The sequence below is a fragment of the Rhinopithecus bieti genome, unplaced genomic scaffold (genome assembly GCF_001698545.2).
Source record: "Rhinopithecus bieti isolate Rb0 unplaced genomic scaffold, ASM169854v2 scaffold_23881, whole genome shotgun sequence".
Classification (NCBI taxonomy): Eukaryota; Metazoa; Chordata; class Mammalia; order Primates; family Cercopithecidae; genus Rhinopithecus; species Rhinopithecus bieti.
The window spans coordinates 566928-583091 of NW_016811421.1; the positions used below are offsets into that span (position 1 = coordinate 566928).

Below are 16164 nucleotides of genomic sequence, written 5' to 3' on the forward strand. Positions count from 1 at the left end.
CACCTCTCCCCTGAGGACCCCCAACTAGCTCCGCTCTTCTGGTTCTGCCCAAAACACAGGGCCAAACAGTACCTCCTCAGCCACAGAAAAAATAAGAGTCTCCACACTGATCAGAAGTGGTTTGTCAGGCCAGGCGTGGTGGCTCATGCCTGTAACCCCAGCACTTTGGGAGGCCAAGGTGAGCGGATCACTTGAGGTCAGGAGTTCGAGACCAGCCTGGCCAACAATGGTGGAAGCCCGTCTCTACTAAAAGTACAAAAAAAAAAAGAAAAATAGCCAGGCATGATGGCACATGCCTGTAATCCCAAATCCCAGTTACTCAGGAGGCTGAGGCAAAAGAATCGCTTGAACCCAGGAGGCAAAGATTGCAGTGAGCCAAGATCGTGCCACTGCACTCCAGCCTGGGCAACACAGTGAGACTCTCTGGAAAAAAAAAATGCTGGGGGGGTTGTCAACATCAGTAAGGGTTCAAGGTACACCAACCAAGTGCTGGCTGAGAATTGCTAGCACTAGAACACATTGGTTTACAGGGCAAAGCCTGAAACTCAGGCTGAAATTTAAATTTTTAAGTTTGAGTTTCTAAACACACAAAGGAAACCATTTTTTAGTATTTCAACACTTTTTCCTTCTTTCATGTGACTTTAAGTGTAAAACAGGAATCACTTAAGAAATTCTTAAACTGTTTTGGTTTTTCTATGAATTTAGGCTGTCTCCCTAATAAACAACATGTTTATCTGGCACTTAAAACTAAGAACAAAACGGTAAAGCTGGAATGATTAAGTAATTATGGGCTATTAAAACCTCAGGTCTTTGGAGATGAGATCATGGACACAAGAGTTGGTGGGCAAGACAAAAAAAAAAGTCTCTTTTTTTTTTTTTTTTTTAAATGAAATACATGACTCCTTTTATCTTCCTTTGGGAGTCTGGTTTCGTAGCCATTTCATTTATTTGCAGTAATGGAGGTAGAGAGAGCAGGGATAAATGAAATCCAAAAATGTTTCTCCACCCTGAGTTTCACCCCAGGTTTCACCACCTCATTCACGGGGGCTGCAAATGAATAAGGCTGCCAGCTGACGAGAGTTTCATCCCCACCTACCTGTGGTGGAGGTGCTACCAAGTCCTGAGAGAGTCGAGGCAGAGCCCAGATCCTCAAGTGATATCTTAGGGCTACTGAGGTGTGTTGCAGAACGAACCTCACTCAGATCCTCAGCTTTGGAAACACAAGAGCCCCTGCTACTGTGTTCCTGCTTAGCCAGGGTGACTGTCAGTCATTGTAAGAGCCCATGCACACACATCCGCAGACAGCCAAGAAGTCAGAGCTCCACGCCCACTTCCTGAGCAGGCAAAGTGAGAGAAGCTCATCTCAGTGCCCACAGTGGGGCTGCCAAACTATGCCTGAGAGCTATGACAAGGGCAGCGGCCATGGGGAATTGCACTTCAGCGTTGCCCCATATACGTGGGAAAGGCACCAAACCACATTGAGGTCTAAGGAGGGAGGTGTTCTGAGAGGGAGAGAGAAACACAAGCTCATGCTACGGAAAGAGAAACAGGAACTGCAAAGGGAGGCCATTTGTTACTCAGGCCAACAAAATCTCATTTGAGGTTGCCATCCTACTAGCACTTTAGCAAGTCTCTCATTCATTCAACAAATATTTACTGGGCCCCACTGTGTGCCAGGCACTGGGAATTCAGCTGAGGACAAAACAGACAAGGCTGTCTGCTGTCCTGGAACTCACACTGTAACAGGATGCAGACAGGCAGAGAATAATAAGCATAATAATAAGCAAATTGCACAGTAGGCTAGAAAGTGATCAATGTTACGGAGAAAAGGAAAAAGTAGAGCCTGGGGATAATGGAGTGTTGGGACTGTCAGGGTAGTAGGTCAGCCTGCACAACTGAATAGGTTCTTACTGGGAAGATGAGATCTGAGCAGAGACTTGCAGGAGGTGAGAATGAACCATGTGGAGCTCTGGGCAGACGGAACAACCTGTGCCAATGCCTAAGGTGAGGACGTGTCTGGTACAGTGAAAGGTCTTCAGGAAGGGCACTTGGCTGGAGCCAACTAAGCAAGGGGGAGGGATGCTCAGAGGATGCAGAGGCGGAGGCCAGGCCATACAGGGACTCATAGCTGTTGGAAGAACTTAGACCTTTTTTCAGCCCGAGTAAAACTGGGAGCCATCACAGCATCTTGAGCCACAGAGTAACATGATCTGATTTCCTATTAAAAAGGGTCATTCTGTCCGCTAAAAGTTTTATTTCCTCTGCTGGGATTCTATTAAGGTCAGTGTTAAAGGAGTTACCACCCAGGCATGGTGGCTCACGCCTGTAATCCCAGCACTTTAGGAGGCCGAGGTGGGCAGATAGCTTGAGGTCAGGAGTTTGAGACCAGCCAGGCCAACATGGTGAAATCCTGTCTCTACTAAAAATACAAAAATTAGCTGGGTATGGTGGTGTACACCTGTAGGTCCAGCTACTCAGGAGGCTGAGGCAGGAGAATCATTTGAACCTAGGAGGCAGAGGTTGCAGTGAGCTGAGATCATGCCACTACACTCCAGTCTGGGTGACAGAGTGAGTGAGACTCTGTCTCTAAAAAAAAAAAAAAAAAAACTGAGTTAACTTGTAACTACTGTACTATTTCCTTTGCATGCAAACAGCTGCCAATTGAATACCTACAGAATTGAAATGATAGAGGGAAAAAAAGCCAAACCTAGGTGGTTGAAATAAGCAGCCCATTCAGCTTCTGCCACACTTACAGATTCCCAGCAGCTGCTCCCATTTCAGGGATCCTTGATCCTTCAACACGTGTTTGTTACAAATGAAGGATGGACATTATGCTTCCATAACTGATCCTATTGTCAAATTTTGCCTTCTAGGTTTCTATCAGGACCCTCAGTCCCCTTAAAAAAGAGGAAAGGATGAATGTTAACTTGAGATTTTTTTTTCACTGCATCCATGGCCTAGAAAATCTACCTGTACATGGCTGGGCATGGTGGCTCACCCCTGAAATCCCAGCACTTTGGGAGGCCAAAGTGGGCGGATCACGAGGTCAAGAGGTCTAGACCATCCTGGCCAACCTGGTGAAACCCTGTCTCTACTGAAAATACAAAAATTAGTTGGGAGTGGTGGTGCACGCCTGTAGTCCCAGCTACTCAGGAGGCTGAGGCGGGAGAATCACTTGAACCCGAGAAGCAGAGTGAGCAGAGATCACACCACTGCACTCCAGCCTGGGCAATAGAAGGAGACTCTATTAAAAAAAAAAAATCTATACACATGAATAGTTATATATAATAGTTTACTAATTATTATTAAACATTGGCCACCCTATATTGAAACTGCTTCCCCTGATCAACCAGATAATCTCAAAGACCTATTTCAATAAACCACTTAAATGACTAAGTAGTCAAACTAAACACAGAGTAGAAAATCTCATTGGGTTGGCCGAGTACTGTGGCGCACACCTGTAATCCTAGCACTTTGGAAGGCTGAGGCAGGAGGTTTGCTTGAGGCCAGAAGTTTGAGACCAGCCTGGGCAATATAGTGAGTCACCATCTCTACAAAAAATAAAAAATAAAAAAATTTCTTTTTAAGTAACTGAGCATGCTGGCGCATGCCTGTAGTCATAGCTACTTGGGGGGCTGCAGTGAGAGGAAGCCCCCTTGCTTGAGCCTGGAAGGTGGAGGTTGCAGTGAGCTGTGATCATGCCACTGCACTCTGGCCTGGGCAACACAGTGAGACCCTGTATCAAAAAAATAAAAAGACTATTTGGCATCCTGGCTCAGTGAAACACTGGGGAGGAGTTCAGAGCCTGGGTTTTATCTTGCAATCCCCCCCGCCCCTCCTCACTCTGAAGCTGGTGGTCAGGCCCCTTCAGTTCTCTGGGCCTTTACCTCTTATCTGTAAAATGAGGTCATGGACTTAGCTTCTTATCCCTGTGTTATCTTCTTACCCCTCGGTTAGTTCCCACTGCAGAGATGCTGAGGTCTAAAATTGTATGATTCAGTGAATCTACAATTTGTAGATTGTAAAATAATAGCCAGCACTCGGTGTGGCACGTGCTGTGTGCCAAGAACTGTCCTGTGTGCTTTTCACATGGATGAACTTTAATCCTCACCGCACCCTTCCCAGCCAGCTACTATTACCCGTTTTATTGCCTGGGAAACTGAGGAACAGTAGTTAAGTGATGTGCCCCAGATCACACTCCTGTTAATGGGCAGGCCAGATTTTGAGCCCAGGCAGCCTGACTCCAGAATCCATGCCTTTTACCATTCCCTTCTCTGGCCTCTCAGTACAGTCTCTGATAGCAAAAGGGATTTCCCAGTGGGGCTCTTCAGGCATCTCTTTGGAAGCCGTCAGAGGGGCAGAATTTGTAATGACACCCTGGCCTGGGCATCCTGGTCGCACACAGGGATGGAGACATTTGGGGAGCCATAAAGGAGGAATGGGTGTGGGAGACAGAGGCTAAGTCCACCAAAAATTGAACGATGCTCCATAATAGAATATTTGAAATTGAAATTGTCCTAGGAAATCATGTTCCTGTGTGCCAACAGCCACATTCACTCTGGCACAACCCTGCTGAGTCTCAGGTTGTCCTGGCTGTCTGTGAGAGACTGGGGCACCGAGTCCTCAGGGACAGGCACCAGGACTGAACTGCAAGCTCTGGGCCACCTCCCCAGCTCCCTTAACCCATCTCACAATCCACATTTCCCCCTCTTCTTCCTCCTTCATCTCTTCAGTTTCCTCCTCTGTCGTCTCCCTGGACTCTCCCCTGCTTTTCTACCTCTCTACCTCTCTTCTTTGACCTGTGTCCTTGTTCTGTCCCCAGTCCCCTGGGGAAATGGAGAGAAAGGGGGATTTGGAGAACACTGACATCTTCTTTTCCTCCTACTTTAAGCTCTAAGAGTCCGAAACAAAGGAATGCATGTAGAATCAACTTGTGCTGAAAATGAGAAGATGAAGTTAATTTTAGGTGGGATTTCTAAGAGTGACTGAAGTTATCAGCATGATAGGGGGTGGGGGTTCCTGCGTCATGCAGTGATGAGAAAATTGTGCCTTCCTGAGGCCTCTTTGTGTGAGTAGGAGGAGAGCCAGCCAGAGAGGCCACCTGAGCTGGAGTCAGGCGATGCTGAGAGGCCTTAGAGTTGATGTTCTCAATTCTCTACCCATTTCCAAAATTTAGAAGTAGACACTGATACTAGAAAGATTACCAGCGGCTCAAAATAAATGCATCAGGACATGTTTTAATTTAGGACTCTGCAAACCAAGGTTAGGAATCTTGTTCCAAATTCCCAAAAACATACAGCCTTGTGTTCCTTCACAATATTCTTTTGTTTTACCAAATTCTGAGATGCCGTTGCCATCTGGGTGGATTTCCATTTAAGGCTAATATAATGTCAGGCTTCGGGTTATCTCCATTTTACCTTTCATCAAACAGTGCTCAGCTCCTGCCATTCCTGGCTTAGCCTGGCTCCAGGTAACTGACATTCCCAGTACTCAGAATCATGTGAGGGAAAAGACCATGGGGTGTATTTTTTGTTTGAATGCAGAGCAGGCACTCTTAGCACAAGGCAATGGAACTGAGTTCCGCCTGCTGAGGAGCATTTGCAGGCCTTGGAGCTCTGCAGAATTTAGTCGACAGAAGGAACTTTGATCTACTCCATACCCGTTTTATAGATCAGGGAATCAAGGAGCCCCAGAAAGGCCTTGTGACCTGCTTAGTTGTTGCATTTGTTCCACCATTTGAATAAGGTCTAAACTCCTCAGCATGGCTTATAAGGTCCTTTAGGACATGACTGTCTCCTCACTGTGCACACCTCCCACATCTTTGCTTAGCTGTCTTTGTGGCATTGCTTCCCTGGAGAACCACGTGTGCTATCAGTACGCCTGACTCCAGCCATATCAAGCTTCAGTGCACCCTTCTGTCCCCACCATGGGGTCTTGGCACATGCTCTCCCTTCTCCTTAGAGCATGCCGCTCACCTCTGCAGCATGCTGCTTGTCTTACCTGGCTAACTTCTCATCCTTCAGCATCTCAGCTCCAGTGTCATCTCACTGAGGAGCCTTCCTTGAGTCCCCCCGCCTGAGCAGTCAGGGTGTTTCTGCTCCCCATGTCCATGACAACCTGTACTTAATCATTCCTCTCCCCTTACCTTATTGTAAAATTGATTCACTTTATTTTAACTTTTAATTTCTGTGGGAATAGTAGATGTATGTATTTATGGGGTATGTGAGATATTTTGATGCAGGCATGCAATGTGTAATAATCACATCAGGGTAAATGGGGTGTTCATCACCTCAAGCATTTCTCATTTATTTGTGTTACACACATTTCAATTATAATTTCAATTATACTCTTTGGGCTATTTTTAAATGTGCTATACATTATTGTTGACTGCAGTCACCCTGTCATGCTATCAAATGCTAGATCACATTTATTCTATCTACCTAGATTTTTGTACCCGCTAACCATCCCTACTACCCCCACCCCGACCACCCTTTCCAGCCTCTGGTAACCGTCATTCTACTTTCTATTTCTGTGAATTGAATTGTTTTAATTTTTAGCTCCCACAAATGAGTAAGAACATGCAAAGTTTGTCTTTCTGTGCCTGGCTTAGTTCACTTAACATAATGTCTTCCAGTTCTATCCATGTTGTTGCAAATGACAGGATCTCATTCTGATTCCATTTTCTGTCTCTCGCTCGAGGTCGTCATGGGAACAGGGTCCATATTTATGTTGCTCACCATCGTATTTCCAGAACACAGCTCAGTGCCTGGAATACAGTAAATGTACAAAAGTACTTGCTGGCTGGCTGGCTGGCTCGCTGGCTGGCTGGCTGGATGGCTGGCTGGATGGATGGATATCAGGCAAGAAGTGGGGGAGAGGACAACTGACAAATGACACTAGATGAAAAGAAACCAGTCCTAAAATGGGAACCCTTGAAGATGATGCCCTCAGGGGTTAGTCCTGCCATCTACTTAGCTTACAAACTCCCAGATTCAGCTTAGGTTTACTGAGGGCCTGCTCTCTAGCCTCTCTCCTACCTGGTTTCATCTACAAGATCCCATTTTATCCAAACAACCCCCAAATGAGGCAGGACATTTTATCTCCCCCTTGCAGGTATGGAAACTAGGCCTGAGGGTTAACTGTGGGTGTCAGGGTGGTGCTTGGCCACGTGGTTGTGGTGTTCCCACTCTCCCCTTCACAGGCAGCCCCAAGCAGAGCTCTCCAGCCTGTGATCCCCGCCCAGCCCAGGGCTTTGGCTCTCCCAGCTGGTAAATGACACCCACGGCAAAGCGCAGCTCTGGGCGGTGTCCTTTGGCTTCACTTGCTGCTCTAGCTGGCCAGCCTTATGCCTGGCTGATTTAGGTTTTCCTTTATGTGAGTATGGGGGGCAGCGTTGCTCTAAGAACATTGTATATGTTTCCTACAAATGGGTAGCACATTTGACATATCAAAGGATCCTGAAAGCTAGGGTAGTCATTTTGTTCACAGAACTCACTGCCCTGGTCGCTCACTTTTCACCACCCCTCTCCTGACAGAACTACTCTGAGATGGGCTGACATCTTTCTAGCCACACCTTCATGTTGAAAATGCCTCAGCCAACTCACACCAGCTAGAGAACAGTTGATGGCAATTATGGGAATATTAGCAACACTAAGTTCTCTTTAAATAGCATTTTTTCCTGACAGAAGCCAAGACATTTGAAATCTGGCTTGGCATTCAATCCCTAATTACCCTCATTGCACCCTTCTCCTAAATAATTTCCAAAGTGATATGAATGAGGTTGAAACTGTAGCTGAGCTTAGTATTTGCTTTTTTTTCCATAAATAGTTGGTGTCATAGACATACTATTTTATCTCTTCATGCTCATGTAGTCGAATTGTTAGACTGATGCTTAATAACTGTTCTGAGAAAAGAATGTGACTTGGCAGACTGGCTGTCGTTTCTGCTTCACACCATGGGGAAAGGGAGTAATGATGCCCTGTGTGTGTTTGTGAACATTCTGAGGTGTACTCTTCCCATCATCTTAGCTCCCAAAGAGGGGATGTCTTCAGACTTTATGATCTTCACATCCTCTGCTGCAGAGAAGCCCCCAAATCCATGGATTCTAGGTGTTCACTGTATGGTTCCTGAGTGTTTCAGGTGAACAGTATTTAAAAATCCATACTTACAAAGGAATTCAAGTAGAAGATATCTGTTTTGTCTATAAAGGAATCTGCCATTATCATCTTTTAAATCACATGTTTGAAAATATAATTTGTATTCCTGGGTTCTCTTATTTATTTTTTTATCTTTGAGATGCACTCTCACTCTGTCACCCAGGCTGGAACACAGTGGCGCGATCTCAGCTCACTGCAACCTCTGCCTCCCAGGTTCAAGTGATTCCACTGCCTCAGCCTCCCGAGTAGCTGGGATTACAGGTGCCCGCCACCACACCCGGCTAATTTTTGTATTTTTAGTAGAGACAGGGTTTCACCATATTGGCTGGGCTAGTCTTGAACTCCTGACCTCAAATGATCCGCCTGCTTTGGCTTCCCAAAGTGCTGGGATTACAGACGTGAGCCACCACACCCAGCCTCTGGGTTCTTTCAAAGCATGACTTGATACATAGATGTTTCACTTATTTATAGCTTTTCAAGAACACACACATTACATGATGGGAAGTGAGCTCCATTTTGACGTATAAATTGATTTCTGCCTCCTTTTAGGAATGTGTTCATGTCATACTTTGAAAATTATAATGCTGCGAGTCTGCCTCTTTTTTCCAGTGTTCTCTGCAGCTGAGTGTCATGCATATTTTTGAAATGGGAAGAATTACCTTGTTTGAGTTCCCACTGTGTCACATAGCATACAGAGATCAGGGAGGGGTTGACTTCTCTACTTGTCACCTGGCTTTTCTGAGTCAGTTCAAGTTCTCTCTGGAAGTGTGGGCCCTCCAGGAACTCTGTCAGAGGACAATAGGATTGAAGAGCGTAAAGCTGCAAGATTTGGAGTCAGCTGCCTGGGGGTGTGGAGTCCTGAAGTGGGCCCCTCTGATTCTTAGGAGAACCTCTCTCCTAGTCCTCACACTGGTCCGAAAGGCATCCTATGATTCTAATCGAAATGGTGACTTAGGCAGCCTCAGCGACCAGATAAGGAAGTGCTTCCCGAACTTTTACTTACATAACAATCACTGAGTGTTTGCTAAAATCATTTCCTGGGCTCTACCCGCAGGGATTCTGATTCAGTAGGTCAGCAATGGCTCATGAACTTAAATTTCTAACCAGCACATAGGTGATGCCCATGCCTCTGTTGAGGACACACATTGTGAGAACCATGGCTCTGAGAGACTGAGGGCAAGCTGCAGGGGTTAGGGGAAAGGTGGCATGGGCTCTGGAGGACAGGTGGGTCTTGGGTACACTTAGTGTTAGAGAAGGATTGCAGGAAAGGGTGACAGTTACCAGTTAGATTCAGTATGAACGGCATTATTTGGCACACACAGCAACCACAACTGTAACGTTCCACATTTACCACTGTTTTATGTGATTTGGGTCTAGAAAGAAAATGGTCAGGGGCCAATTTTCTAGGAACCAGGGAGGTTATGTTATTCCTGGATTACACCAAATACTGGTCATTTTAAAAAACTGTTTTATTGCAGTGTAATTTATATGCCAAAAATTCACCCATTGTAAGAGAACAGCTCAAGGGTTTCTGGTAACTTTATATTGTGCAGCCTTCACCACAGTCCAGTGTTAGAATATTTCTGCGGTCCCAGATAGCTCCCTCCAAGTCTAGTGCTTTTGATTGTTTGTGAATTCTGTTATGTATTTGTTCAAATACCTTTCCAATGAATAACAATGCCTTTTAGAACGCTTCATATTTTTTCATTGTTCTAGATTCAATAAATAGGTCACAGGCCACCTGTTTGATTAAGTTAGTCTTAATTAATAAGTTTGTGAGGTTTGTGCCATTTGCCTAAACTGAAATACTTCAACCAGTGCATGTTATTATTATACTGAATATGTGCCAGGTACTGCTTTGCCATCTCTTAAAGTAATACTTTAGAAGTGTACTTCTCACGGTTTAAAAGAGTACTCTGTTTATATTAATGTAATAGTCATATATTTGAACACCCATTGTGTAGCATTCAGTGCACTAAAGGATATAAAGATGAATAATACATTGTCCCTGGCTTCCAGGGGCTCAGGACTCTAGGAGATGAGATGAAAATATAAACTAAGAAATGGAGTATAATTCTATAATGAAGTCCACTGGAAAGTCTGAAGCTTAGAATGGCAGAGTGAACAAGTGGCATTAAATCCTATACTTTTTGTGCCATGTACGGAGTGGCATTCTTGCTCTGGACATTGGTTTTACTGCCCCATCTGAACTCTCCCTTTCAAACATGATCTCTCTTGAAGGCCTTATCAGATACAAATCTTTTCCTTAAAAAACGCTGTGACCAGAGTATCCCAATAAAAGGATAACAGTTTTAAGCATAATGATCCCAACAGTGATGCATCCTCTGATGGTCGACATTTTATAGTGAGAATCAACAATCCACTTAATCAGCAAACATCTACCTGTGCTGTGTTAAGTATTTTGGAGCAAACTGAAAAACAAGAAATTCCTTGTCTCATTGAGAAGATAAGACTTGCATATATAGAATGAAAGCAGAGGTGCAAAGAAGCTTATGGTAAAGTTCTGCATTAAATATGAGTCATGCCAAAACCTCCAGGACAGACAGTAAATGCTGTGTGGAACTAGGTTTGCTGTCCCTAAAACAGGAGTGCTGAATGCCTCTTAACCATTCTGGGGCAGGCAGGGCACAAGGGGCATTATAGAACATGTGGTTGTACAAGGTGTATTAGTCCATTTTCACACTGCTATTAATATAAAGAACTGCCCCAAACTGGATAATTTATAAAGGAAAGAGGTTTAATTGACTCACAGTTCAGCATGACTGGGGAGACCTCAGGAAACTTACAATCATGGCAAAGGTGAAGGGGAAGCAAGGCATGTTCTTCACAAGGAGGCAGGAAGGAGAAATGTGGAGCAAATGGGGGAGAGCTCCTTTTAAAACCATCAGATCTCGTGAGAACTCACTATCAGGAGAACAGCATGGGGGAAACCATCCCCATGATTCAGTTACCTCCACCTGGTCACTCCCTTGACAAGTGGGGATTATGGGGATCATGGGATTACAATTCAAGGTGAGATTTGGGTGGGGACACAAAGCCTAACCATATCACAAGCCAAATACCATTGTAAGGGGGAGGCATAAAGTTAAAGAGGGATTTCTTTCCCCCACATATATTTGGACTGGACTGTCATTTACTTATCTGTATTAATTAAATCTCCCAATTTATATTAGCTGTGTAGAAAATAAAAGGACTGGATCATATTGAAAGTTGAGAAAATGTGCAGTTACTAGTCCTATTGCTTCATTTAATGGTGTTCTCTTTTTTAAGCTTTTCCCCATTTGTGACAGAAAAACAAAGCACCTGCTTTCGTTAGAGCACCACTGATAATCTTTGGTATGATCATGAAATGATTGTGCTTGAGAAGAAAAATGGGCATAAATAAAGCTAAAAGCTAAGATGCCTTATCCATAGCAATTGTTGTTTCCTTTTCAGAATCTAACCTTTTCCTTCATTTTCATATTTTGGATTGGGTTTGATGATGCATATCTCCTGTCTCCTCAAATGTATTCCAGTATGAGGAACATGGGAGAAATGTCTTATTTTTATTCGGAGGCCACCATGATTGAGAACCATGAACATGGCCATCAACTGGTGGGTCCATGTGACTTCTTCTCTAGATGTGGCATGCTCTGGTTTTGAATATTAGGCTGGTCAGAGAACAATGTCAATCCTCCTCTTACTCCATGGCCAGTACCAAAGACAAGCAGTCCAAATGACAACAGCCCTGCAGTGAAAGGTAAAAACAGCATTTTATCTCTGTGAAATGACAGCTGCCTTCCTTTCCAGTGGCCTAACCCATTTTCTGTACTACTTTGCTGATTTCCATTTGAACTTCTAGGGCTCAAAGCAGGGCTGTGAGATGGAGAATTTTGCATAATCCCAGAAATTACATTCTGACTTCTTTTTCTGGCTTAATGTCCTCATTCATAATTCCCTTTATCAAATTGTACCTAATGTGAATGAGTCAAATATCTACATGTGGTTGGGTAGTCCCTAAGTTTGGTTGGAAATACCAAGGTATGAAAGGCCTCTGAGGTTTGCTATTTTTAGCCAAAAATACCATTGCCATCACCAAATAGGGCATTTAATTTGTGCTCCTCAGAAAGGGCCAGGTTTCGTAGTTGTCAAAAGAGGTCGTTTCAAGTTCATGAGATCTGTTCTCTTTTGGGACAGGTCCCCAAGGGAGCCTCTGCTCAACTGAAGATATCATCTGTGTTTGCAGCTCTAGCTCTGTTTCTTTGGTCATCACTGACTTTCTCTTGTTGGCCACAGGAAGTTAAAGGAAGTGTCTATTCCATTATCATCAAAAAGTGTTCCCATGATGTTCTTTTAAGTGTCATAAAGTGTCAAATAAGTTGCACCTGCTTTGTCTCCAACAGTGGCTGCCTGGGGAATGTGATGATTGTCCCAAAGCACAATCACTGGCTCCTCACAGCAAGGCCATGATAACACTCGGAGGACCTCCTAAGACCCTTGAGGAGGTTAGAAGGAAGGGGAAACAAGCGTGTAGCATATTTTCACTGGAGTCATCTTTAAGATATTTTAATATCCTCTAGCAAGAATAGAGATGGGCTAATCCAGTGAAATCAGTCATGCCCCATACAGTTTCCTTGGGCCACCTCCTTCACGACTAAAGCAAGATGAGTGACTCCCTTTTTTTAGGCAGTACCCTGCCCACTCCCCCTCCAACTAAGCTATAGTGAGCTCTCTTGTTTCAGATAATCATATCAAGATAAACCAGGTGATTCCAGGGCTAATTGCACATGGAATTCAATGTTACATAGTAATAACTTGCATATTACCAACTAGTCTTGATATAGTTTTCTCACTATCATAGATACACTGATTTTTACATGTAGATACATTGATATCTACAAGACTTTTTTTTTTACAAAAAGAGAAAGGGAGGGGAATCAGAAGTATAAAGTGGTCAGTACCCTATCTTAGCATTTCAGTGCCATTTTGATGAAGGGATCAAAGACCCTGTTTATATTGATATAATCCCATTGCTTCTTTCCCCTCACTAACCATTTTTAGCAACTTGTCCTACCAATACTTTCTGAGACTCTTTTCAGCCAGATGGCAAGCACATTCCTAGCTGCTCTCAGCTAGAAGGATCACCCATCAGAGACATTTTCTTCATGTTTCTGACACTCCCACCTGTTGGAGAAGAAAAAAGGCACAGGTCATCCAAGCCACCGAACTTAGATTCTCATGTGGAATGATTTGTGTCTTTTAAACAAAGCCTTCATCTTATTTAGAAATAACTTGCATGAAGCACTCTTTTGAGAATGTTCTCCTCATCTGGAAAATAATTTGGCTGTATAATCGTGGTATTGAGGAAGTTACGGCAGGTGTTTAGGTGGAAGAGCAGAAGGGAATATTCCAATGAGGCTGAAGAGTGAGGGGAATTGACCCCCTGGGAGAAGGGAAGGCATGTCAGGGCCCTCCTTTTGACAGGAAAGGATTGAAGAAGGCAATGACCCTGAGAGAAGAGGAGAAGCCAGGCCTGAACGCCAAACGCTTTTGGGCCTGCCGCTTTGATGAGTAAAAAGAGTGGCCATAATCTTTCTCCTGACCCAGCAGATTTGAAAAGATTCCTCCAGCAGGCAGTGGAAAGCCCCTTGCTTTCTCAGCCATTCAGTCTGATTTCTGAAATAACTATGCTATTTCCTGGTTATGGTGAAGTGGCAGGGCCTGAGGGTTTGAGCAGCTTTTCATGGCCGAGGGCCATTAGTAGGGTTGGGGTGCAGGTGGGAGTTTGTTAACACAAGAGCTTGTTATTCACAGAGCTTCAGGCCATGGTTTGGAAATGTTAACCAACTGGCCAACCAGCCACGGGAGTTGGAATTCCCTAACCGTTGCCAGAGACAGAGTGCAAAGGGATTTGTCTGATTGAACATCTTGCATTTTAAGATGACCTGGACCTGCCTGCATCCCGCAAGGCAGAGGCGGCCATTTGGAAGGTGGGTTTGCTCATGTTTCCTCTTCTCTCCCCAGAACCTGCTAAGGCTGCCTCAGACCTGACTGCCTGGTTCAGCCTCTTCGCTGACCTCGACCCACTCTCAAATCCTGATGCTGTTGGGAAAACCGATAAAGAACACGAATTGCTCAATGCATGAATCTGTACTCTTCGGGAGGGCACTCACATGCCGCCCCCAGCAGCTCCCCCGGCGGTAGCAGAAGTATAAAGTGATCAGTATGCTGTTTTAATAATTAACGTGCCATTTTAATAAAATGAAAGGGTCAACGACCCTGTTTATATTGGTACAATTATTTACTCTTATTTGGTTTAAAGGGTTTTCGTGTGTCTCTATGTGGATCTAAACAATACAGGATTGTCTAGAAGCGGTTTCCAGGCCGCCGCTCTCCTGCCTACATCCCATCATGGCTGCTGCGGTGTCACTGGGCTACCATGAGATCCAAGTTGAAATCAGAAGCCTACTTTGATGGTAGGTTTGAATGACGTGTCCTGAAGCCTCAGAGGCAGCAGGAGACTAGCAAAGCTTAGATGCCTCCTTCTCTGCCCCCATACTCTGTCCCACTTGGAGGAGGGCTGTAGGAAGATTCCTTCCTGCCAAGCCACCTTCCAGTGAGCTCTGGATGAAGCTCTGGCCAACCAAAGACACTGTCCCCACAGCAGGTGCCTGGTGGGCCACGTGTTCTCACACAGGTAGAGGAGCTGGGCTTCTCTCCAAGGCACAAACCTTTCTATGGAAAGCAGCCATATTTGCAGATACCACTGTCTCCTTTTGTCCTCTTCGTAGCTGGAATTCAAAAGCATGTATTTCTGAAGCCCCTTGTGACATTGTTTTTTTTTTTTTTTTTTAATTAAACAAAAGATATTTGACATGCAAAGTCAAGTTTATGGAGTCTGTTGTGGGGACTCAGTGATGTGCTGAGGAAAGTGCCCTGGGTGTGGGTGTGGGGACTGGAGTGGGACAGAGGAGAAGGATGGGTCCCAACTGCAGCCTTGAAGCTATTGATTTGACCCCGTGCACCACCCAGGTAAGGCAGCAGCAAGCAGGACGACATGGGGCTTGAAGGATCAGATGGGTGGGAGCCACACTTTTACATTTGGGCAGCTCGGATACTCTACCACTATTAGAGACCCCAGAGCTGGCACCTCTCCCTGCCACGCATGTCACAGGTGACCTGCTGAGGGCCCACACACATCTGTGGAAGCCCATGTATACCCCTTTCAATGAACTAGAGGCCCAAAGTAGGAGTGGACTCCAAGACTGCCCCAGGAGATGGTTCCACATGCCTGGTTGGGCCAGGAGGTCTCTCCTGGACTCCTGCAGCTTCAGTGCCCAGCTCTGAAAGGGCTTCTTGGGGCTACTTCCTGAAATACACACACACAGGAATGGCTCATGGAACGGCCTGGCCACAGCAATCACCTCTGTCCCTACAAGACACCTTGGAGGACTGGAGATGGGGGACTGTTGAGGTGTTCTTTCTCTGCACAGGAAAGTGCACTGCAGGTGAAATGGGGCATGTTAGGGAGCTCACGGAACTCTGCTCACATCCAGGCCTACCATAAGCTATCCAGGGGGTCTCCTTTGTTAGAATCTCATTTAGCAGATTCCTCAACCTGGCATTGGTGGGCTTTGAGGATATGAAGAGTTCAGCACCAGGACCTCACCTTATAAGCCTTCCCGCACTCACACAGGAGGCCTTGCTGTACCCCCAGCCTCTGCTCCCCACCCTGGGCCTGTGCGTTTGCTGTGCACATCTCCTGGGATGCCATCACAACCCCACCTACCCTTCCGGAGCATACCCAGAGCCGACGTGCTCCACAAGGACCTCTCCAAGTGCACCCCCCAGGTCTCCTGTGAGGAACCAGCCCTCACTTTTCCCTGACACTTCATCAGTTCTTGCCCTCCCTTCCTGCCTCTCTCCCATCTTGTCCAGGAACACTAGGATGGTGCTTGCCCTAGACTCACAAGGACTGTGCTTTATGCATGTGCCTCTACCACTAGGT

At 45.3% G+C, this 16164-nt stretch overlaps 1 protein-coding gene across 1 annotated transcript in view; it reads left to right on the plus strand.

Moving 5' to 3' along the window:
* Positions 1-15038, plus strand: part of ICA1 (islet cell autoantigen 1) — a 161237-nt gene extending 146199 nt beyond the window's left edge. Inside the window, 1 exon segment of the mRNA XM_017893892.1 lies at positions 14181-15038. Within this exon segment, the coding sequence (XP_017749381.1) occupies positions 14181-14302 (122 nt within the window). The 3' untranslated portion in view covers positions 14303-15038.
* The last annotated feature ends 1126 nt before the right edge of the window (positions 15039-16164 follow it).